This window comes from Symphalangus syndactylus, chromosome 9, assembly GCF_028878055.3.
Source record: "Symphalangus syndactylus isolate Jambi chromosome 9, NHGRI_mSymSyn1-v2.1_pri, whole genome shotgun sequence".
NCBI lineage: Eukaryota > Metazoa > Chordata > Mammalia > Primates > Hylobatidae > Symphalangus > Symphalangus syndactylus.
This window is the reverse complement of record NC_072431.2, coordinates 124,932,357-124,958,440: the sequence shown is the minus strand read 5'-3', so window position 1 is coordinate 124,958,440 and position 26,084 is coordinate 124,932,357. Positions and strand designations below refer to the sequence as shown.

At 39.3% G+C, this 26,084-nt stretch overlaps 1 protein-coding gene across 2 annotated transcripts in view; it reads right to left on the bottom strand.

Moving 5' to 3' along the window:
• Window positions 1-26,084, bottom strand: part of FREM1 (FRAS1 related extracellular matrix 1) — a 293,398-nt gene that overhangs the window by 18,195 nt on the left and 249,119 nt on the right. For both annotated transcript variants that reach the window (XM_063609109.1, XM_055294213.2), the window contains 5 exons: window positions 21,724-22,138; window positions 16,611-16,812; window positions 15,734-15,878; window positions 5,710-5,839; window positions 2,328-2,400 (listed from right to left, as the gene is read on the bottom strand). In XM_063609109.1, coding sequence (XP_063465179.1) covers window positions 2,328-2,400; window positions 5,710-5,839; window positions 15,734-15,878; window positions 16,611-16,812; window positions 21,724-22,138 — 965 coding nt within the window. The remainder of the gene's footprint in view (window positions 1-2,327; window positions 2,401-5,709; window positions 5,840-15,733; window positions 15,879-16,610; window positions 16,813-21,723; window positions 22,139-26,084) is intronic.

The following is a 26,084-nucleotide window of genomic DNA, read 5'->3' as shown; positions in this document are numbered from 1 at the left end:
TTTCAGAGTCTCTTCTAGTGTGACACATTCTAGTTCCTATCAGTCCAAACAGAGCACCTGATGGGCTCCTGGAAACCTACTAGCAGCCAAAATTACTCCTGATCTTGTAGCAAACAGACCTCAAATTATGAAGATGACATTTGGCAAAGACTCAAGAAATGGAAAAGTTGGAACTGCCTTAACATGAAGTAGGAAGGGACATAGTGCAAATCATCTCACCCTTTCGTTGTAGGGATTGTTGGGTTGGCCGCAAGAGCCTGTACCAGTGTGGGAGTAAACAGCACATAAATAACAGGAATCTTTCCCATATATAACAGGATCTCTTCCCACAAAAGGAGGTCAGCCGGAAGAACCAGCTTATGTGAGTTAGAATGTTAAATATCACAGGAAGGAGGCCAAAAACAAAATACAGATTTTCGCATGTCGAAGTGAAGGTTCACTGTTATAGGCTGAATTGCGTTTCTAAAAAATTCATGTCCTCACTCCCAGTACCACTGAATGTGACCTTATTTGGAACTAGGGTAATTACAGGTGTAATTAGTTAATGTGAGGTCATACTGGAATAAGGTGGGCTCCTCATCCATTATGACTGGTATTGTATAAAAAGGGGGACTTGGCTGGGCACAGTGGTTCATGCCTGTAATCCCAGCACTTTGGGAGGCTGAGGCAGGCAGATCACAAAGTCAGGAGTTCGAGACCACTCTGGCCAATATGGTGAAACCCTGTCTCTACTAAAAATACAAAAAATTAGCCAGGTGTGGTGGTGTGTGCCTGTAGTCCCAGCTACTCGGGAGGTCGAGGCAGGATAATTGCTTGAACCCGGGAGGCGGAGGTTGCAGTGAGCTGAGATTGCACCACTGCACTCCAGCCTGGGTGACACAGCGTGACTCCATCTCAAAAAAGAAAAAAAGGGGCGAGGACTTTATAACACAGACATGCACACAAGGAGAACACTACGTGAAGATGAAAGCAGAGATGGGGGTGAGGCAGCAGACGCTAAGAATGCCAAAGTTTGCCACCCAGCCAACAAAAGCATGGAAGAGAGGCACAGAATCGATTCAGAAGTAATCCTTCATGCTGACACCTTGATCTTGGACCTCTGGCCTCCAGAACTGAGACACTCGATGTCTCTATTTCAAGCTACCCAGTGTTTGATGCCATGTTATGACAGCCTTAAGAAACGAACACAGTCCTCAAGCATCATGCTACTCGCAGTGAACTGCAGAAAGCCATTTCTTTTCTGTGTTTGATATTAAGACAGACAATTTTGAGGTGGTGCTGGTACTTAGGCCATTTTCTTTTGCCTTTGCTCGACCCTTTATGAGTTAGTGGCAGATGATGTCAATAGTTCACACTTAGAGGAGTGTTCTCAGTGTGCAGAACATCTCCTTGGCAGGAAAGCACAAAGCCACAGTCCTGTCTGCTTCTCCAGGCCCATTGTATTTGCCGCTCCCAAGCCCCCACATTTGATTCAGATCCATCTCAAACTCCAGGGAAATGGAGAGTGGCATGCAGTGAGTGAGGCAGAGCTACCTGTCCTATCCACAGAAGCCAGGGAAACACGGCCAGGCTCCAGCCTCAGCTTTAGGCACAGTTCCCCAAAGGTGTGTTGGTGCTTTTGTGTTAGTCCTTCATCCTGGAGTTTTCTTCTTCATCTAAATGCTAAAATACTGCCTCCCCTGGGAAGTCTTCCAAGATTTCTCTTAGCCCAAACAACAGCTCATCTTTTGGGTCCCAGTGCACCATCAGTGAGTGTTTTCTTGTCTGTGTTTCTCACACAATGGAACACCCTTGAGAGCAAGTACCAGCCTTTTTTATTTCCACTTGCACCTAGCAAAATTTTTCCACAAATTTAAAACAAAATAAGTGCTACTTAACCAAATAATAATTTCCCCTGGAATCTCCTAATATCAATCTATTCCATGAGGGATCATTTAGAAATGCCCTTTAGGAATCCATATAAACATAACATTCTGAAAATTTTCATTAAAAATCTGAGGCAATTAAACTATAACAGGATTGTGTTAGAACTTCAAATAATTTCTAAATGACCGTATTTTTTTCTGGATTGTCTTGGATGTTTGCTTTGATATGTCATATTTATTATAATCTTTCTTCTCATTTGAAATCAAAATTCACTTGTTATAAAAAAATAAGGGCAAAACCTCAAATACAAGCACCTCTCTTTTAGAGTGGGCTGGTATGGCTCCCTGAGGAGTTTCTAGTTGGCCAAAGTTGTGTAATATTCTGTCTTCTCTACAATCTCCAGACATGCCTACAAAAAACAAAACAAAACACATAAAACAAACTGCAGACACAAAATGTACCTGGGTCAAACTGAATCAGTTTAGATGGAGTCATGGTGAAATCTTTTCCAACTGCAGCTGACACTTGGTTGACCTTAGGAGGGAAAAAAAATATTTTAAAATTAAAAATAAATATTCTACAATAGAGAAACAGCTATTCTCCCTCATACTAGACTAAACTCATGCTCTTAAATCTGTTTTTAATATTAAGTAGAGTTTTAAAAAAAATTATATAAGCCATTTGGGATCCAGGCAACATGGATTTTCCTTAAAGTTGACTTTTTGCTAGGCTAATGTCAACGGAAAGGAAAGCTTTTGTTTTGTTTGGTTTTTCCTTCATAAATGATTTAGTTATTGAAGAAAGGAACATGAATTTTAAACTATATTTTTGTCTTTGTTGCAAGCACAATTTTATTACCTTCCTTCTACCCCAATTTGGTTTTAAAATAGTCCCTCAAAAGAAAAGGAGGGAGAAAATTGAAGAGGAGAAGAAAAAGCAGGTACCCCTGACAACCTATGTGATGATTGTCAGCTAGCTTGGAGGTATCCTGCAAGCTCCAGGGCACTGAAAGCCTTTAGACTAGATTAACTCAAACACATCTGGTTCATTTTCCTGTCTGGATGAAACCATCGCTCTTCACAAACATGAGAGTTTTGTGGAACTGGCAGACCTGGTGAACAGCCAGATAAAGGAGATCCACACCCAAAACCAAGGACTTCCAAGGACCCCATCAGGTAGGTGTTTTAAAACAACAACAAAAATGCCCTGGTCTAAGGAGACTATTGACACACCCCTGCTTCTCAGCTCCAGCTCCAAGTCTAAAAACCAAAGAGGCGATTTTAGCGCTCTGAAGTCATGGCCTTGAATTCCACCCAAAGAGTGCCCAAACACATGTTAAGAAGTATCCTTGGGCTGGCACAGTGGCTCAAGCCTGTAATCCCAGCACTCTGGGAGGCCGAGGTGGGTGGATCACTGAGGTCAGGAGTTCAAGACCAACCTGGCCAACATGGTGAAACCCCGTCTCTACCAAAAACAAAAAAATTGGCCAGGCGTGGTGGCAGCCGCCTGTAATCCCAGCTCCTGGGGAGGCTGAGGCAGGAGAATAGCTTGAACTTGGGAGGTGGAGGTTGCAGTGAGCCGAAATGGTGCCATTGCACTCCAGCCCGGGTGACAGAGTGAGATTCCATCTCAAAAAAAAAAAAAAGTGTCTTTGGCTGATTTGAAAAATAAGTCATCAAATGAGAACTCTGTGCAAGCATAACAGGCAGCTGTTACTTGTGCATATTTTTAGATGTTTAAGATAGTCAGGAACATGGGATAATATATTTCTGTACCTTCTTACAAAAGAATGAAGTGCATAATGAAAAGCTGAAAAATTCCTACTTCTATGGCCCCAGACAATATGTCCATTTCAAATCAAAGGCCCCCTCATATATTAATTGGTTAGCAGTAGAAACAGTTTGCTGGAAAAGGGGGTATTACTTCCTAAGCTTCCATTTGCTCTTTGTCTACAATGCCAAGTCTCCTCTGGAACCACCTTTCATTGTGAAAAGGCAGCTCATTGTACACCTGTATCCACCATATGCTGGAAGTTGCATTTCCCTGCATGGTTCTTGCATGTGCAATTACCTAGTATTTACTACCACTGAGTTTACAGAATCCTATGTGGGAAAAGGAACAGTCTGAGGCAAGGTGGTTGGAGAAATCAGTCAGGTGAAGGTGCACAATTCAAACCAGAGCAATCCACACAGGGTGAAAGCACCACCTCTTTCCCTGCTCCTAATCAAGCAGCCAAGCTTTAGTGTGAGGCTGCAGGTTGTGCTCAGGGTAGAGTTGTCCTGAAAGACTCTGGGACTGTGCTTGATGAAGGCCTGCACACTCAGCTGGCAGGTTTGTTGTGCACTTTCAGCATAAATAAGCGTGAGGTTCCATGTAACACCATGCCTGTTCTTTCTACCTGGCAAGGTGAATGGTGGCGTGGCCCAAAACTCCAGCCTAGAGCATATGGTGCTTTCTATGGGGGACTGGCAGATTATTAGAAAACCATCCAGGCAGATTCTTCCTTATTCCATAAGCAATCTTCTGGAAAACTATAGGGCATGCCAAGTTTTCTCCTGTCTTAATAACAAAAAAGTAACCAACAGATCTAGGAAAAAGAACCTGTGTCCACTGGAAAGATAAATACTGAGCCTGGATATGGTCAAATTTATGTTCCCAGGCTTCTGAGGGTGATTTGAATTCATTATTAAATTGAGACTTAACAGAAATGGACTTTTCCTCAGAAGCTAATACCAGTGCCTTTTTCATCAGATGGCAGGGGGATGGGGGGGAGTCCTTACAGCTCATTGTCCATCATTAGTATGTACAAGTGTTTCATGCTCTCATTCTCTTGAAGCGCTCTTGTTATAATGACTCCTAAAAAAAAATTCTTCAACTCTAGAAGCCATAGGTTGTGCTTCACGGGTCACATCAATGAAAAGAAATAGCAAGTTGACTGATCTAGAAGTGGTTAACTGAAAATTCTTTATATTTCAGGGTGTCTGTATTAGTATATGCTCTCCTAATTTTGTATGGCTTGGACAACTCTTAAGATAGATGGGTTTAAGCTGCCTATTTGCCTCATCAACTGAGTCCATGGGAAGTGACTGAGGTGCATACTAAGAGAAAGCCTCTTGGGACTGAAATTTGCTCTGAGTACCCCACAGAATGTCTTGCATACAACGCCTCTTTCTAAAGCAGAGTTCAGCCCAAGTTCACAAAGTTGAATATAGTTTCCTGTGAAATAAAACCTCAAAGTCTAAAGAGTTTATAGAAACAAATAACAGCTTTCAAAATTAAAAACGTATTTTAAAAATTAATATCTCAGCCAGGCAAGGTGGCTCACGCTTGTAATCCCAGCACTTTCGGAGGCCAAGGTGGATGGATCGCCTGAGGTGAGGAGTTCGAGACCAGCCTGGCCAACATGGTGAAACCCCGTCTCCACTAAAAATACAAAAATTAGCGGTGTGTGGTGGCAGGTGCCTGTAATCCCACCTACTCGGGAGCCTGAGGCAGGAGAATCGCTTGAAGCCGGGAGGTGGAGGTTGCTGTGAGCCAAGATTGTGCCATTGCACTCCAGCCTGGGCGACAACAGCGAGACTTTGTCTCAAAATAATAATAATAATATCTCTTGTGCTAGCTTCAGCAACACGTACACTAAAAAATCATATCTCAGAGTTTATAAACCTAGATGATGGATGGAGGGACAAGGAGGTTTTGTGCTTAGAATCTTCAGAATAGTGGGATCTCCCTGCCATTTGAAATTTCCTTGGTCACTCTGAATTTTTCTAAAAAAAAAATAATGAAAGACACTAACCAGCAACATAAGTTTTAGCTTGATAATTTACATTTCAGAGTCATTACCTTTATACCCACAAAGGCCGAGTCCATGGAATATCCCCTTCTGATAATTTCCAAGGGCAACACACCCACATTCTCACAGACTTCATATTCGGTCTGTGACCACTCAATATGAGACCACTTCAGTTCCAAACTGTGCAGGAAAGGAAAAGAGAAATCATGAGAATGCACAGTATATGCCTGTAGGGATTCTCTGCTGAACGGACTGAGTGGAAACAGGTGGTTGATCAACCTACACCAGTGATGGAAATTCCTTAGACTTATGTGATACATTTTAGTTCACAAAGAATGTATACTAACGTTATCTCATTTGATCCATACAACAACCCTGTAAGGTAGACAGAGCAAGGATTAGCATTCCATTTTACAAATAAGAATCTAAGTTTAAAAGGCTACTGAAGGTCCCACAGATATTTACAACTAAAAGGGGACTCAATCTTGAATGTTTCGAAGGGAAAGGAACCAGCAGTTGTTAAGTTCAAGGAGGCATTCCTTTTTGGAAAAGACACTGATAGGAAGTCTTCTATCTTATAATTTAGATAAGGATAATTGGTACAACAAGAACAATTCCAGACAGAGATATTCTCTGAACTTGGGTTCAGTTTAATAACAAAATATTTTTTGAGGATGTGCTTAGGAATTAAAATGTACATGTGTTTCATAAGTGTTATTTGTTTCTCTTTCTGTGCATAAAAAAAGGACTCTACTGGTATGAGGCTTGGATACAACTATACAACTAAATAAACCTGATAAATAGAGGATAGTCTTTCTTTCTACAATATATTTAGTGAGTCCAACATTTGGTGGAAATTGTCTTCTTTAATCTTCATCTAGAGAGGAACATTTTTTTTCAAAAACAAACAAACAAGCTTCAGAGAGGTTAAGTAACTAACTTAAAGGCAAAAAGTCATGACAAGGCTAATAGCAGAGATGAAATTCAAGCACAAATCTAATGCCAAATCTTCCATCCATCCTCTACCATTTCTCTCCCCAGTTGAAGTTCTTTGCAACTCTTTTGTGAGCTCAAGCAGAGCAATACGGTTTTATCTTTACCCAGAAACGTTTTCCTTTTTCAGGTCTTGCCTTTTTTTGCCATCTGTAACCTTACTATAGAGCAGGATAAAAGACACAAGCAACCTTCACTACGACTGTTAACTGTACCTCCATTGTTTTTGTTTTATTCAGTTGCCTTTTATTCTAGATTTACAAAATCCTCAGTGGTTGCCTTACTTGTACTTCCCAAACTTCTAGTCAGATTCAGACTCCTTCCTCTCAACTTTTAAGTTTATTTATTATAATTTCTTTCTTTTTTTGTGGAACTAGAAATTCTGGTTGCTACCATATGGAACACGGGTTCACACATTTCACACGCTCTCCAGGCTTTCCTGGGGCCATTCATATTAGGGAGGAAGTGTGTCTTCAAATAACCACTGTGTCCACACTAATCATGTGTCAAAATCACGTTCTATGGATTAAGCTCACCAGCCAGATAAACTCAACAGCATAGGTTCATAGTTGAACATCATGGGCTAGGGGGCAAGGGTAGGGTGAGAGCATGAAATTATTACAGAGGCTCATGAATCTATATAAACATACATGTTTATTCAATCAGATTTAAAATGTATTGTTTGAGTTTATTGCTACTTCATATTAACAAAATTTTAAACATGAAAACAGGATCCTTGTATTAAAAAAATATTGGAAACTGCATGGGTCTCCGATGCAATTGAATTTAAATCTGGCATGAAACAGATCAAGAAACAGAAATAAATGATTACAGTAATCCCTCTTTTTCACAATTTGGTTTCTGAAGGTTTCAGTTACTTGTGGTCTGAAAATATTCAGTGAAAAATCCAAGAAACAAATAATTCATAAGTTTTAAACATCATGCTGTTCTAAGTAGTGTGATGAAATCTCACATCATCCCCTGCTGTTCTACTTGGGGCAAGAATCATCCCTTTGTCCAGCACATCCACACAGTACACGATACCTGCCCATTAGTCACTCTGTAGCTGGCTTGGTTATCGGATTGACTGCCACAGTGTCACAGTGCTTGCGTTCAAGTCACTCTAATTTTACATAATCATGGCCCCAAAGTGCAAGAGTAGTGATGCTGGCATCCCATGATAGTTGTTCTATTTTATTAGTGATTGTTATTAATCTCTTACTGTGCCTAGCTTGTACATTAAACTTTATCCTAGCGATGTATGTGCAGTATAGGAAAAAGCATAGTGTACATAGGGTTCAATACTATTTGCACTTTCAGACATCCACTGGAGGTCTTAGAACATATCTCCCACAGATAGGAGGGATTAGTGTTAGTGTGTGCTTAAAGAATTACAAGATAACAAACAACAAGCATATCGTAAATGTCAATAGAAATATGCTGCAAAGAATCCCAAAAGGATCCAGGTGAATGAGAAAGAAAAAAAAAGTCAGCAAGATGGATTAGGGGAAAAGAGAGAAAGATGAAATGGGAAGGAAAGGAGGACAGTGGGAAAGAATGAAACAAATACATTTGCATGGATTTCAGCCATCAGTAGGGTTCAAATGAGTTTCAATGTCCAATTCTTCTGAGAATTCATCCATTGCTAATGCTAACCATCAATGCCATTCTGTAGATCCTGGTGACCTCAAGGCGAAAAGCTAAATGCAATTTGATTTCTGATCTAAATCCAGAAGAGAACCATTCAGAGGGCTGTTCAGCTTCAAGGTATAAAGGGTCTTACTGTTTGGGAATGTGCATGCATTTCCCTGATGCACCATTTGAATGCTGCATAATGCTTATAGGTCAAGGTTGTCATTACATAATGCTCTATTTTATTTTCTTAAAATTATTCGCTACAAATAATAAAGAGCTATTGAAAAGCCATGAAATTTAAGCCAGGCTATATATTTTCGAGAAAAATATCTAAATAGCAAAGCACCTGCATACCCACAGAATATGTACAATCTATGTTTTGAATGTGATTTTTTTTTTGCTTTTTGTAATACTGTATTTGAGAAGATCTTTCTATACTGAGACTGTGATTGCTTAAACTGTACACAAACACCTGGAAGAAAAATAAGAGATGTAGTCAATCACTTGGGAATTTTCCCTGCAAGAAGCCACATAGCTATATGCCTGGCATCATGTAAATGTCCAGATCCAGGAGCCCATGAGAGAAATTTGTAAAGTTCTAGATGTGTAGGTGTCACATAGACAAAGATTGGTTCATATCTTCCCATTTTAACAATGCTTCCAGTTTCCTGTCACCATTGAGTGAAGCTCATTCTACAGTCAGAACTGTATGCCATGGACACACTTGATGAGTAACCCATATGGCAACCGCTTCAAGTCATTTAGCAGGAGGGGAAAACTCCCTAAGCCTCTAAGTCAGGCTTTCCCAACCATTTTGGACCAGACAATTCTTTGTTGTGGGAGGCTGTCCTGCGTGGGAATGATGTTTAACAGCATCCCTGTCCTCCTCACATTAGATGTAGTAGCACCACTTCCTTCTAGTCACGACAACCAAAACTGTTTCCAGACCTTGACAAATGCTCCTTGGGAGAAAAGTCACCCCCACTTGAGAACTTCTTCCATTTACGGTTTTAATGTGTTCATCACAATAGAAAAAGCTGGTTCACCAGGAGACGGAGGTTGCAGTGAGCCGAGATCATGCCACTGCACTCCAGCCTGGGCGGCAGAGCAAGACTCTGTCTCAAAAAAAAAAAAAAAAAAAAAAAAAGAAAGCAAAAGCTGGTTCAATGTGAAGATAAATTCGGATCCCTGAAAACCACTGTTGTAAGGGGAGACATGGTATGGGGCAGTGGAAATAAAATTGGATTTGAATTTGTGAGTCTTCAGGTCCCTCTGTCACTCACCAGCTCTAAGCAGTCAGGTAAAGGAAATGTTGTTTAAACACTCAATTTAAAAATCACAAAATCTTTCCCAAACACAGGACTTCTGATCTCCCTTCTCCTGGTCAGGTTTTTCATTTTTCCAGAGCATGTACCACATACAGCAAGCATACTATCACATTGATTTAGATCCTATGTATGCTCCAAGGAAGCACAGGTCTTTGGTTCATTGTGGTAACCCAGGCGTCTTGTAGAGCGTCTAAAACATGGTGAGTGCTCATTAAATGTTTGCTAACTGAATGAATGAATCTTGTTTATCCCACTGTCTCCTGAGCTAAGTTGACCATTGACATGGTGAGTGCTCATTAAATGTTTGCTAACTGAATGAATGAATCTTGTTTATCCCACTGTCTCCTGAGCTAAGTTGACCATTGACATGGTTTGGCTGTATCCCTGCATCTTGAATTGTAGCTCATCTTGAATTGTAGCTCCCATAATTCCCACACGTTGTGGGAGGGACCTGGTGGGAGATAATTGAATCATGGGGGCAGTTTCCACCATACTGTTCTTGTGGTAGTGAATAAGTCTCACAAGACCTGATGACTTTATAAGGGGTTTCCCTTTTCACTTGGCTCTCATTCTCTCTTGCCTGCCACCATGTAAGACTTGCCTTTTGCCTTCTGCCATGCTTGTGAGTCCTCCCCAACCATGTGGAACCATGAGTTCATTAAACCTCTTTTTCTTTATAAATTACCCAGTCTCAGGTATGTCTTTATTAGCAGTGTGAAAACGGACTAATACAACCATTGAAAATATTTTTCTCCCCAACCTTACTAACATCATCTTTCACACACTTGGAAAAAAATGCTAGGCTAGATGATCCTCACATGTTCTCTCTAGCCCTGACTTACTCTGGATTCTTTGACTATTGTTAGCCTTTATTAGCATAGAGAGAAAGATGGCATTGACAAATGAGCATTCTAACATAATTCATAATTTCTTAAAACATATGTATGCTATTTTCTAAGGCATGCATGTAATTCTTAACATTTGGCATTTTGTGGAGATGGTATTAATTGCCACAACTGGGAAGAGAATGGTGCTGGCCTTCAGCTGATAGAGGCCTGGGGTGCTGCTGAATGTTCTGCAGTGCCCAGGAGACTCCCCTGTGACACCAAATGGTCTGTCTCAAAATGCCTATAGTGCCAATGTTGAGACACCCTGTCCTGGAGTAATAAATATGTTCTTTCTGACATTTTATTTTCTAGCTATTTGATTCATTTATGAAGAAACAAGAAGCTGAAAGAAATACCTGGAGTTAAATCACCAGTTTAGGAATTGGGGCATTAATCCAGGTTAACAAGAGTCTGTGAAAAAGATATTTAGCCTGTCCATGCCTCAGTTTCCTTGCTTCCTATAATAATGTAATTATTACAAAGTGCAATAACGACAAGTCTGTACTTCAAAGGGGTTAAGTGAACCTTCATGAATTCTCAGTAAGTATTTTGAGCTTCTCAGCAAAAGGTTTACAGAAGCTAAAATTGTGATTAAATTACTATCCTTATAACTATATTTTCATTTATAATCAAGTAGCATGTGACAAGAATTCCTGAAAATGTTAAAAAATATTTTTTCAAGTATCCAATCTAAGACTTATCAATTCAAAGATGATGCTATTAAACTCCATAATCGAATGCTATGAACACCTGTGTTTTCATTTTTCTCTTTTTCTCTTGATAATGGGGAAGCAGTGTTTAGCCAAGAGGCAGCATAGTGAGTACCCAAAACAAGCGCTTTAGAATCAAGCACACCTTGTAACCACTGACGCGTGTGGGACTTAGTGTGTGATACGGTCAGTCACTCAGTCTTCCGGGGCCTCAGTTTTCATTATCTTAAAAATGAGGAGAATTACACTCATGTCAAATGATTAAAGTTAAAATTAGTTAATATGTATAAAGCACCTGCACACAGTGGGTGCTTAATAAGTGCTATTTTCCTTCCCTTCCTCTGTGCTTTCCTAAGATCTAGTCTGAAGACAAAAACCTTAACTCCTGGCTTGCAGGTAATGTGCAGGTATTAGCTAGCCAGCAGTTTCAACCTCTTCCCCTATCAGGTGTTTCATAAAAGCTGCTAAACATTGCAAAGTTTCCCTGGTGGAAATTCCTTTTATTCTTCTGTCCCTCCTCTTTTAAAGCCAAAAACGGACAAAAGAACAGTTAGAATGTGAGTTGCCAGAGGGAGGGGAAGAATCAGAGTGCAGAACCGGGGAAACAGTCACTGAGTTGTCGAGGACTTCTGCATTCAACATTGCTTTTGAAGTTCACTTTTCTCCAGTGGGCACAAGAAAGAGGTCCACGTGGAAGCTGTATCAGGAGAACAACTTTGGTCAGAAGTTGGCCACGTTCTGCGGTCCACAAAAGTGCTTTTCATGAATGATGTGAGTCCTGTGTAACTTAGCTTGGGGCTTCTGCAGATCATCTTGGAGATCGAACTTGGACTAGAAAACAGGCACAAGCTAGTGAGGGGGTGCAGCCAAGGGGTGAGGCAATAAGATGAGCACTCACTTAGGTCTGGAGGTCAGGGTTCACTCTCCAGTGACTTCAGGATAATTACTTAAAAGCTTTGAGCTTTATTTCCTTATCCTCAGAGGATTGTGTTTTGCAGATAAAATTCGACAACTCATGAAAACACCTAGCACAGTGCCTGAAATGTAGGCACTTAGCTAAATCTAAATCTTTATGCAAATTTCCATGGATATCAGCATTATAAAATAATTTCTATTTACAATAAAGTGACTCCTAGATGTATTCCATGAAGAACTTGTTCCCTGAGCTATTCTGCCTGTGTGTGGGGTGGCAGGTAGAGAGCTGATTCTATAGCCCAGTTGGGTTGAGATTTGCGGCCTAGGCGTCATTTCTGAGAGATTCCCAATCCACATGCACATCTCGATGATTCTAGGATGTGATGCAGTTAAACAAGCACGCAAGCTAGCTAGCTGGCAATAACTTGAAGAATCTCACGAAACAAGCATTTCCTAACGCTTTTCATAGTGGAGCATCTATTCATCCTTCAGGACTCCACAGGAATCCTGCAATAGCCCAAACTGACCAACAGTCAAGATTCTGAATTTTCCACTGAACATGGGTCCTTCCCGTGCTCTAAAACAGGTCCATTTCTGTTCCAGATGGCACCCTGTAGTCCCTTTAGCTTTATCACAGAGGTTTCACCCCTTCAAATATGAGGAATACGAACCTATTAATCCTGTCTAAGCCAAAGAACAACACAAAGTTCCACAGCATTTAGCTCACTGATTAATACACATATTGACTGTTCACTTTGTGATTCATCCCAGGATCGATTTCTAATTAGAGGCAGGCTTTCTAATCCACCAAACGTTTCCGGGATACTTCTTCAGTCAATTATTGTACCTACATGAATTAACTACAGCAGTAATCACCACCACAAGTTGCATTTGTTAAGGAGTTTAAATATACAAGATGCTTTCATATACGTTACACATTTCATTTGTTTTTCTAAACAAATTGTAGCATCGCTCCCATTTTACAGAAGAGATAACTAAGGCTTGAACAGTTACTAGATGAAGGGCAGAGCCAAAGCTCAAACCCTGTCCTCTAGCTCCAAGTTCAGTGATTTGTTATCTATAGTATAAATTCTAGTGTGTTAGATATGAAGTGCACACTAATATAGAGATCTATAATGTACATTTAAAAAAATCCTGCTGAACTTTAAGGTCCTATATGAGTAAGTATTCCTTCTTTCTTGCTTGGGTGGCCAGTGTCTGAAGAGAAAGAAGAAGACAAGCCTGGTGTTCCATTCCCTTCAGGCCAGATTAGCACAGTCCTTAAAATGGGCAAGAAGTTCTTTAGTGTGCTGAGAAAAATCACGCACTCTAAAGCTGCATTTCCACTAAGAAAAGTCACTTTCTAGCTCTGTCCTCAGTTTTCTCATCTGTAAATTTCAGATTATGACTCATAGGTGGTTCTGATGATTAAATGAATAGCAATGAAATAGGGCAAACACCAAGTATATTGCAAATGGCTGTAATTTATATTGTACCTGTAACTACGTTCTGGCTGGCTGTCTTGGGAAGATGAACCCCTATTCATAACCTTGTTTTTTACTGGAAAATTGTTCACCTAGTTCCAATAACATCTGCTTACAAATGGGGTTGAGGACAACTATACCATTCAAAAACGATGATGATAAATGCTGAGTAATTTTTACCCCCTCCATCCGTTATAAAGAAAATAGCCTAATATATGTCAGAATCAAATGAAACTTCTCTCTATATTACCCCTTGGTAGGCATATGCCACAGCATTTTGTTCAGTCATGGACAAATGAACAAATTACGTCAAGTTGAACTAGAAACATCTCCAGCACAGATACATGAAAGTTAATACCCAATAAAAGCAGGAGGATATTTTAAACGGCCTCAATTAAGGTCATAATTAAATTAAGCAAATTTTGCTGTAATTCTTATATGAATTTGAGAGTATATTTAAAAATATAAATCATCTTCCAAAAGCAATGTCCTTGATAGTGACAAAGATTGAAAGGGGCCATGGGTGAAGCAGTATCAGCCTAGCATCATTACTGGGGGAAGAAAATTCTCTGTCAGCTACACTGCACTCACACATGGAGGACAAGAGGTCAGCATTAGGTCAGTAGCAAGTCTGATCAACATTCCTATGTTTTCTTAGTTGAATTATTTTTAAAATGTTAAAAAAAAAGTGAAGTCCACGTATTAACGTTTTTGGAGCAGGTTTGTTTTTGTTTTTGTTTTTTTTACATTTTCTTCAGAATTGGAAGATATTTGTCTGACATTGCAAGTAGTTGACATATTTTCCCATAAAGATTGTGATCCTGGGAATTATTTGTCTTAGGCAAAGACAGTTTAATGGGTGGAGGTCATATGCTTTACATTTTGTAATCTCGAGATTACATTTTATATCATGGGCCAGGTCTACTTTGTTCTAACCTATTCCCCAGCTCCTAGTACTGTGCACCTGGCATATAGTAGCCACTCGATAAAAGTCTGTGGAGTTAATAAATCTGGGCCAGGCTCGGCATTTTATCAGGGCAACGGAGTGGGGCGCTGGGAAAGTGTTTTGCTAAGAAAAGGATGATAGCTTTTTTCTGACAATGACTACTGTGACCTCTGCTGGTCAGATTTTAGAACTACAATTCAGGATCCGAAAGAAAATGCAAGAATTCTGAAGACTGCAGAGGAATTTCTCAGCTTTCTTTTCTTAATCTATACTCCATCATAAAAGGAGTATAACAGAGCGGTATCACTTATGATGCTGAGTATGACTAGGATATGGTTACTACTAAAACAGGGGTAAATGAACAACTTTTCTTTGGGGTATCTGGAAGGGTATCAAAAACAAACAAACAAAACGAACAAACAAAAAAAAAAAACAGCACAGTACCAGAAGAACTGGACTCTGACAGACCTTTCTATGACTATCTGTTAGCTGGTAAGATATTCAATGTCTACATTCAAGAAAAGTCTAGAATAGGGACCCAGTCAGTGAAATTGCTGTGGTCTGTTAATCTTGTTAATTTTGAAGATTTGTTACTCTTGCTATTTTGAGGGTCATACCCTTTATACACCTTCCAAAGTCTAGTTTCCTCTTTACATTATATTCATCTTACATAGGATAAGTTTATCACCTTATAAACATAATGTCAAGCAATTGTAATTTTCTTCATAAGAGAAAGAGAAGATGTTTGGCTAACTCTTCCTGACTACTTCATTTCTCCGACTGCAGATATTTTAGAAGGCTATAGTTACTAACACGGTCCTAGAGTGACCTCTTGCTGCACAATTGCTACATGAACCTGCAAACTCAGTGTTGGATGCTAGTGAGTTGTTAAGACAGAACCCTCCCTGTGTATAAAAGTGTATACATTGACAAGCATAATATGAACGTCAACTTAGCTTTTTAATGTTTCTGTACTCTGTAAAGCTATTGGCTTTCCTATTTTCAAGCAGTAATAAAAAGAAAATTCATTCTCCAAAATAAATTCCATGAGCTTGTGAAATGGTCTATTAATTTATCTTCTTGGGTTCTGTTTTAAAAAGAACACTTCACTTTCCTAATATTCAGATACATTATGGATGTAACATATAGGACTACTGAATAAGCAAGAGAATTTACATTTGAGGAGTGGCCGAGTTCCCTGTGGGGTCCATGATTTGAAATTCCATGGTATCTGAATCTACTTCCAAAGATGGGTTTATGATGTAAAGAATAGTCTTACTGTTTAAGTCCTTTTGGCTAAATTTCTCATGGATAAATTCACCTACAAAAAAGAAATAAATGAATATCATGGGTAATCAAACAAAACATTAAATAAAAGCTAATAAAACTGTATGGCTATTTTATTTTAAACACAGCTTTAAAAAAACAGCCAAAGTACATTTTAAAAAAAGAAATTAACATTAACTATCTTAAAACTGAAATGCAATGTGCTTAAATTAGGCATTAAGTTGACTGCTTCAGAAATATTTGCCTTAAAAAACCATAAAAGTAAAGAGAAGGAGAGTAGAAAGACACAGTAATAAAAATATGTAACTTGGTGCCATCCTGTTTAATGATGTATTATGATCATTGTGCTCATAAAGTAGAAATAATATACAATCCAGAGAAACCATTAGGAAAAAAACAGAACTTTTAAAAAAAGATCTGACATCATTTAGAGTCATTTAGAATTCATGACAGAATAAAAAATTAGTCACAAATAGGAAATTTGGTCCTGATACTATTTTCCTTTGAATGTATTATAATCAGCTGTTGAGAAAAAAAATTATAAATATAGTTGTATATCAGTATTTGGTTCTTCCAGTCAGGATAAATTTAGGAAGGCTCAGCTTCAAACCTTCTTTATGAGCAATATTGATTTATAAACTGCATCTATCAGTAAGCCCTGGGGAGTGTTTACCAAATGGGCCTGCACTTAATTAAATTACTCTGTAGCCCTGCCCGCCACTGGGTATTTTAAAATGGCAATTATAAGGATTAAGGAGGCCAGTACCTGTTGTTGTGTTCTCCAGATGTCCATGTTTTGGGCCTTGTAGAATTTTAAAGATGATCTGATCGTCCTCAGTGTCAGGGTCTGATGCCTTCAATACGCGGGAAGTGATGTAAATCCCATAGCAGCCATTTTTCAGGAGCCCCACTTGAGAAGGGGAATGCAAGAGTGTGATACGAGGAGCTGTTTTGTCCAGTTGGTCTACCTGGATCATCAACAATGACATAAAATGTTGTCCAAAGGCCCCGCACCCCCATGCAACGTTGGGCTTTATTGGTTCAACAATGACACACTGTCCCACGTTTTGGATTCCTTATACTCCTCACTAGTGGATTCCTGCTAAAGACTGTCCTGTTCACAATAGCCTCAGCAAATATCACAGTGCTTGGAACAGAGGCCAATTTTCCACTGTAAACCTTGACTCCACTTTATCAATTTGTCTATTGCTTGACTCCCACTTAGGATACAAGTTCCGAGAGGGCAGGCGTCAGGCCTTTTACCCTCATGGATTCACTGCACTTGGCACAGTGCCTGAACCATAACAGAAGCCCAGGGAATGTCTATTAAATGAATACACTAAAATTGACCCAAGAATTCTAGAGCAGACTTCATGTTAACTCCACAGAAGAACTTCTCCTGTTTTCCTGGTATTTAGTGATTTACAGACACAAAATTGTGAGGGTTTACAAATATATAGAAATTTTTTGAATGTCTTTTTTCAACTGGCAAAAACGTTGAATAAAAATAAGGTGATTATTTCTAGATATTTGCATATTTCTTTCATTGAAGATGAGAGCCAGGTAGCTGAACAGGTGGACTAGATTTGTGAAGATGGTGGATGAACAATTACTCATAAGTGAGAACAGAAGTGTAGGTTCAAACACAACAAAGGACATCGTTCAGTCTGTACGGAGCTCAGCACATCTTGCATTTGCAAGATAACTGTTGTAGGTTATGGACCGAGCAGGTTTGGATGGATTAGAACAGATTCACCACTGATACTAGAAAACATGTACAAGAATCTTCATTCGCCTCACTCCTAATCTCTCGGTTCTTAATTTCATTTACACCAAACTGATACTACTGTAAATCTTAGTTTGCCCTAGCAAAGTAAAGAATTCTTGTCAATGATAAGACCATGTATATGTTTGTGTATTATGATACAATGAACTACTCTGTAGCTATTCAAATGAATAAGGGAGAAAATGAATTGATGATGAAAAATTTCCACAATTTTGTGTTAAGTGAAAAACCCTAGCAAGTTGCAGAATAGAATTAGAATTAGAATACTATTTTTGTTAAAAATATATATTTATCTATACACAATGTTTGTACAGACATAGGCAAAAACCTGGGAGCATTTGCACAAATGTGTTCATTTGTTTTGGGGTGGGGAAAGATTACAACTCCTCCTCTGTTTATTTCATAAGAAATTTTGTCACAACCAACCATTTTTTCCTCTCAAATTGGCAAGATTCTTAAAAAAAAAAAAAAAAAACAGAAATAATTATAACTCATGCTGATAAATATGTGAAGAAACAGATATTTTTATATTTTGCTGGTAGGGGTGCAAAATAGTGAAAATTTTTCTGTATCTTGCAGAAATAGATATGTATGAAAAAATGATTAGATATATATTCACTAAAATACTATTTATAAAGTCCACCAGGGGATTTATAAACCATCTTGACCTGAGACTGAGTTCCGTGCAGCCTTTAAAAATCATGTTATCAGGAATATGATTAGTTATCAAGAACTATCAGGAATAGTTAATGACATAAGGAAATGTTCATAATACACGAAGATGGAAACAGGCAATATGCATAAAAAATAGTATATATAATATCATCCCATTCCTAATTGAACAAAATAAAAGAAAGCCAACAACAACAGGTTTTTGAGTGGTATGGTTGTCACGAATTTTTTTTCTTGTAGTTTATGAATTATTTACAAGACATAGTTATTTTATAAACTGAAAAAGCAATAGACATTTTCAAAAGTCATAGTCATTCTTCTGCTCTCCTGAAGAGTATGGGTGGCAACTTTCAAAGCAATGAGATTGGGTGTCAAATTGTCGTTGTGGCCTGTGAGGGAAGAAGCTCCCACAACCATGTGGCCAGTAAGAGAGATGGTTAGTGGAAGAAGAGAAAAATTAAAGTACCTCTAACCCATCTAAGAAATACCCAAAGTTGATACTAAACGAATAGTTGAATGTAGGATGGTTGTTTTATTTTGGTTTTGGATGTTATAATTCCTTAAAAATGAAAGTGTTACAAAAGTAATAAATGCCTGTTGTGATCATGGGTTTTTTAAAAAACATCTAAACTCTAGCAACACGGCCCCCTGTCATGTCTCTGGTCACATTAAAATATATCCTAGATCTTATTCAACTTCTACCTTTGTCAAAAGTAGATCTTCTGGCTCAGTATCCCAGAAGCATTTTTAAATATTGGGTTGCAAGATTTTTTTTTAAAGAAAGCTCTATCCCCTGATAACTTGTGTTGTATTTACAGAAAATGCACAGAAAGCAATGGCATTACATTTTTCTCGCTCACCTGACCCCTTTAAAGGAGAAGTACAGGTTGCATCAGTTGCAATAATCTTGGTCAGACAGAAAAGATTTCCTACAAAATGAATGTCAGGTTGTGCCTGCTGGTATCAGTCAAATACATCTGTGTTTTGCAGCAGTTTTGCCCTCAATTACTCAGGTACCACCAGAAGAATAGTTTACCCATAGTTGTGAGACTTATTTGGGCCAGTTTATCACTCAACGGTGATCAACATCCATATTGTCTTGGCAGAAAAAGCTCTTGAAGGCAAGACACTGAGTGTCATCTCTCTTACACTGCTGGTGGAATCAGTCACTTTCTAAAGCCTCTTGACTTCTCTGCTCAAAGAGACAGAGGGTTCTGGGGAATTATGGGAGGAGGTTTGAAGCTTACCTTGTGGGGTTTTTACACATAATGATTTTTTTTTTTTTTTTTTGCAAGGAAAGCCTTATACTTTTGACAAAAAAAAAGAAACTTTACAATATATGTCCAACATTTTCCTATCAGTAAATTCCACAACTTCCAATAGATAACTCTCTTACAATAACCATGCTCTTTAAGACGAGTGTTGGTGTTGGGAGAGACCTGATTCAAGTTCTGGTACTTTCCCCAATCTCCATCCTCTTTTCCATCTGTGCTATGGAGTGTAGGAAGGAACTCTAACATCTGCAGTCAGAATTTAGAATTTGTATAAATTTGCAGCCAAAGAGATCCAGAAAAGTATCCCTGGTTGGACAGTACAGAGACAGGTCTCAACCTAGGTTAGGGGAGTTAGGAGAGTTAGGAATTAAAAAAAGACACTAACAGACTGAAAAGGGAATGTGACTAAGATCAATTAAAACATATGATAAAAATAAAAACAATAATTTTAATACAAAGTGCTTCTTACTGTGTTCACGATGTCAGTATCTTCTTTCTTCTCCCAGTGCATCATCATTTCTTTGCATTTTCTGGACCTCCTGACTGCCAAGGACTCACCCAGCACCCACTCTACGACCTCAAGACTTCCCTCATAGATAAGAGTCTGTGAGGCTTCATTTTATGTGTCAACTTTGCAGGGTGTGTATTAGATGGGATTAACGTTTACAACAGTACATTTTGAGAAAAGAGATCACCCACCATAACGCAAGTGGGCTTCAACCAATCAATCGTAGGCCTTAAAAGACTGAAGCTCCCCAAAAAGGAAGGAATGTTGCCTCCAGACTGCCTTTGGGCTAAAGATTGCAACGTTAACTCCTGCTGAAATTTGTAGACTGCCAACATGCCCTGTGTATTTCGGACATGCCAGACCCTAAAATTGCATGAGCCAATGAGCCAATTTCCTAAAATAAATGTCTCTCTCTCTTTCTCTCTCTCTCAGAGCAAGGGAAAATGTAACTATTTTACTAGTCAGAAAGTATTCTGAAGTGAGAGATAAATTTTATCTATTTTCTGTTTGGTGAGAGTGTGTAGAAGAGGGTGAACTACTTCCAAGGAGAGGAGATTCAAGGGTTTGAGAGCCAGAATATACTTGATGTGTTTTGACTTAAAAAAGAAAAACACATTATGCCCTCCAGGAATCCTTGTAATTGTCAACAAATGTGGCAGTGTAGTGTCATAGAAAGGACACAGAATTTGGGATCAGAAAGACTTGAGGTGTTTGTGTGTATTTGATCAAATTATTTAACTCCTGAACTTGTACCCTCATCTATAAAATGTAAATAACAAAACTTGCTTCATATGAGTTTTATGAGAATCAAATAAGATTTATGTGGAGTGGGTCCGGCTTGCAGTTAACACTAAAGGAACTGCAATTGCTGCTATTATTACCCTCATCATTATTACATGTGTAATAGTGTAAAGATGCTGCCTCGTAAGTTTCAACATCAAATATGTTTCAGGCCATATGCTACTGCTTTGGATACCTAATCCTACTGAATTCTCACCACAATGCTGTAGGCATGTTTTTCAAAGAAGGAAAAGTAGATTCAGAAGAGTTAAAGAATTCTTTAAGGTCAGACGGCTAATACATTGCAAAGCAGAAATTCAAACCTACGTCTGTCTGACTCCAAAGCCCATGGCTTTTGCTCCTTTCTGTGCTACCATCAACACTCACAGTCAGTCATTAGCACCTATGAGGGGACCATATCTCTTTCATTCATATTAATATGCTTTTTTGCTGTAGATGCAAAATCTGTACTTGAATGAAAGAGGAAAGGAAATTAAAAAATAGTTCTTGGCCAGGCATAATAGCTCACGCCTGTAATCCCAGCACTTAGGGAGGCCGAGGCAGGTGGATCATTTGAAGTCAGGAGTTCGCGACCAGCCTGACTGACATGGTGAAACCTCGTCTCTACTAAAAATGCAAAAAAGTTAGCTGGGCATGGTAGCACATGACTATAGCCCAGCTACTTGGGAGGCTGAGGCAAGAGAATCGCTTGAGCCCAGGAGGCATAGATTGAAGTGAACCAAGATCACACCACTGCACTGCAGCTGGTGACAGAGCGAGACTCTCAAAAAAAAAAAAAAAGTTCTTGATGTCACTGTTTTCACATCTCTGGCAAATGAACTGTGTTTTTCATACTTGCCTGAATGGTGAATAAAACAGGTTCTTCCCACACTCTCCCATTCACAACAAAGCCTTGGTTTGTCCTGTCTGTGGCCACGAAAGTAAAGCAGTCAGTCTGGGAGTCCCCTCCTAAGGGCCGATAGGCCACATTCCTGCTGTCCACATCCTGCTGGGTGAAATTGTGTTGAAGTAGCCCTGTCCCCCACAGGTAGAGCTGGCCATGCTTGGGGAGCTGAACCAAGAGGAAGGTGAGGTTCTCCGCAGGTGTGTCAGGGTCGGTCAGCTGAAGGAGGTCAGGGGAAAGCAGGCCCACGGACCCTTGGGCCAGTCTCAACCCCTTGTTCCTGGTTACCACAGGCAGGGCTCTGTCCACAGTCTCCAGTGTGATCTCAAACACCCCATGCTCGGTCCGCAGTCCATTGCTGATGATGAATCTGGTAAAGAGAGGCAAGGCAGCCTTCAGCATGGATTCTTGTGTCACCATCTACTGGAATGAAACGATAACAATGCACACCTTTACTAAAGGGTATTGTCGTGTTGTGACTCAAATGAAAAATCAAGGGCAGATCTTGCAGAAGAATACCTATCATTAAACCAGTCACTGGAGTAATGCATAAATGGGCCATTCTACACTCAAGAATATTTTCCCAATAACATTAATGATAGACCCATGTGATGGAACAGGGAAATTCTGACAATCATATTTCTCACACTCATCAGTGCTTAATGTGGTTCCTTGACCCAAATAAAAATTTCACATCCAATGAGACTCATCATACAAATTTGAAGAGTATACCCCCTTTATTTATTTACAATTTTTCAATTGTTTTTTTCTTCATTGGTATGTAATAAACTAAAGTTGTAAGTCTGATAACTGGGAGGCCAATACAATAAAGTGCTAAATGGGTTGAATTTAGCTAATTCATTCTACTCGTATGTTTTTATGGTAAATTTCTTAATAGCAGATCACATTTCTCAGACATGTAATCTCACTTAAATCATCTTCCCATTCCAGGCCTCATTTCCAAGGCTCTGAAAAATGAAGGGGATGGACCAGAAGATCATTAAGTACCACCCAACTCTAAAATATTACAGGAAGCTCTAATCTCTTACAGTTTACATGTGCTGCTGCACTTTCTCCCTATAAGACAGATGAGAGTTATGCTACACAAGGATTATTTTCCTGCTTCAAAGAAAGGTTCAGAAAGTTGGTGGGAGATCATAAGGCAGGTAGGAGATGAAGCTGAGACTAGAATGTAGGTCTTTTGATCCCTGCACCCTCTACTCTTGCAGAGTTTAAAACAAATGTTGGTTTAGCAATCCACCACAAAAGAGTTGTGGTGCCTGAGCCCCACTGCAAAACTATAAAAAGAAAGCTGAAATGATACACATTCGAGATAAGCAAAATCTTTCTTACAGTCTTAGGTTTGTGATACCATAATGTGCTTTTGATTCTGTTGATCATGAAATCACATTCTACCTACTGAAGCCAATTTCACAATAACACTAATTTAAATGATCTTTGTAGCATTACAATATGTAATTTTTATTTCAATAAGATTAAGAGTATCATGAAATTATGCAAACAAGGCACAATATTGAAACTCCAAAAAGTTAGGAAATCATTACTATCCAATGGGACTGACAAATTCACTGTACACCAAAGAAATGCACTTAGAAATAATCACAGAGTTGTGTCTTATTAGCTTTTTTCCATGTACCATAGTTGCTGGAAATATTCGTGGAGGATATACTCTTCTATTCCACTGACACAAAAATCTCTAAAAATAATGTTTTTGTAGAATATATAACATTTTTATGTATAAATTTTATATATATACATAAATTGTATATTTTCTTTGGAGGTTCTTTTTTAACTAGAGAAGGTATGGCGTTCATATTTATTTTACAAATCTGGCAGATTTGACTAACAATCCCTTTACTCTTTGTGAAATGTGTCTTGTCCTTCAGGGTTTGAGCATTGATCCTTTTGAGCATGAAGAAACCTGAAACTTGATAGTGTGAGAGCAACGAGTCAACCAGCCTGCCTGCGACCACGGACTCAGGGAGGGCAGTTAGACAAAAAGTAAAAAGAGATGAGTTTGGCTGAGTACCGATATTGTTTTGAAGGCTATGCTGAAGTTTTTAGTTTTCTAATTATCTAGTTAATAAGACTGTTGACAAGGAAGATATGTGTGATTTGATGCAAAGAAAAAGAAATCTATGTCCCAAAAGTTAACATTGCTAAGTGAAATACAACAAATAAAGTAAATTTTGACATTTCACACACCTAGACTTGTAAAGAATGAAACCTGATACTTTTCCTCCATAGCACCATTTTTTACACTTTGAATAAAGGTATTCAATTACCTTTAGAATTATAGATTGAGCAAAATCACAGTCTCCTTAAAACAAACCAATCAGTTTTCCTTTCATAAAATTAAGCCTTTGATAAGTGTATTTTTAACAAATTGGGCAATTTCATCACTGGATCATGAGGCGTTTATAAAATCAATTCTTTATTAAAAAAAAAAAAAAGAGGCCGGTGCAGTGGCTCACACCTGTAAACCCAGTACCTTGGCAGGCCGAGGCGGGCAGATGGATTGAGTCCAGGAGTTCGATATCAGCCTGGGTAACATAGCAAAACCCTTTCTCTACAAAAAATACAAAATTTAGCTGGGTGTGGTGCGTGCCTGTAGCCCCGGCTACTAGGGAGGCTGAGGTGGAAGGATCACTTGATCCTGGGAGGTCGAGGCTACAGTGAGCCATCAACGTGCCACCGCACTCCAGCCTGGGCAACAGAGAGACCCTGTCTCAAAAAAAAAAAAAAAAAAAAGAGGAAAGGAAAGGAAGGGGAGGGAGGGGAGCGGAGGGGAGCGGAGGGGAGCGGAGGGGAGCGGAGGGGAGGGGAGGGAAGGGAAGGAAAGGAGGCCAGGTGCGGTAGCTCACGCCTATAGTCCGGACACTCTGGGAGGCTAGGGTGAGTGGAACGCTCGAGCTCAGGAGTCTGAGACCAGCCCGGGCAATATGGCAAAAGCCCATCTTAAAAAAAGAAAAATAACTTTAAAAAAGAAAATAAAAGAACCTAGAAAAATATGTCTGTTCTTCAAACTTTTTACTTAGTCACCTTCACAGTCTCAAAAGTAAATTGATATACATTTTTAGGTATAAAATTATGCTTTATTTCTCAGGCAGAGTCTGAGAACAGAGTTATGCCTTTATTCTACCGTTTTTCTGTTACTTTTTCCTATTTCCCCCAGATCCTACCATCTGACCCACGATAAAATAAGAAGGAGGCTAGGTGCTCCCTCAGTGTCTCCAAGTTCCCTTTTTCCCATTTTCCCCCTCCAGAAATATGTTTCACACCTCTCATTCTACCCTGTTTCACATTAAACTGGCTCTCTGTTCCTTACCAGATCCCTGTATCAAATGTGCTCTGTGGAGAGTGTTAAATCAGCCATTGGTACCTTAGTGCAAATGTAAGCCAAAGGACGTGTATTTTTAGCATTAGCATTAATTGTAGAGCTATAGACATTGTGCACTATTAAAAGTATGTCAAATATCAGCAGAGAAGGAACAAGAAAGAAGGGGAGAGATGGGACAAGGAGCAACAAATCCAAATGCAAGCTTGAGTGAGTGCCAGGGACTCCATCAGAGGTGGCCATCTTGAATATCTAATTCTGACTTTCCTCTCTGGAGATTGAATTGCAAGAATGCCTGATGGGGTCCTCAAAGCTCATCTCAGGACGGCCACATCTACTCGATGCATGCAGGGCCTCTGTGAGGTCACTGAAGTTGTCTTATGATCCAGGCTGTCCATCTCAAACTCCTCCCTGCTGGATGATCGCCATCTGCCCACGTTGGAAACAGACAGCCTGCCATCAGACAGATGGGAGTGAGGGCACGCAGGCCACAGACCACAGAAGAGTAAGAAATATGTTTTCTGAGGCCAGCGCTCCTATCTGGGACACGAAGGCAGCTGTCTGTGCTGACCTAAAGCTAATAAGCCAGAGGTGAAAATGATGCAATTTCTAAACATGACTGGATCAAATACATCACTCCACTTTCACAAGTAACAGTGCAAACTACTCACAGGCAAAGAGACATCATCAGAGAGAGGGACAGAATGAATGGTTATGGTTGAGTTCCCAGTCAAAATTAAGCTAGCAGAAAAAGTGAAACAAGGTCAGTGCTATTCATGTCTGGAAAAGCTGATCGATCAGATGGTCTTCCAAATACCCCCTCCCCTAAATCCTCCAAATATATTCTCAATGTTTAAAACCATAAAGCCACTGCTATGTTGGTATCCATTCTGAGGTGAAGAAGTTGGTGGTAGCAGCTCCTTCTGTGGGTCCATTTTGTTTAATTTCCCTTGTTACA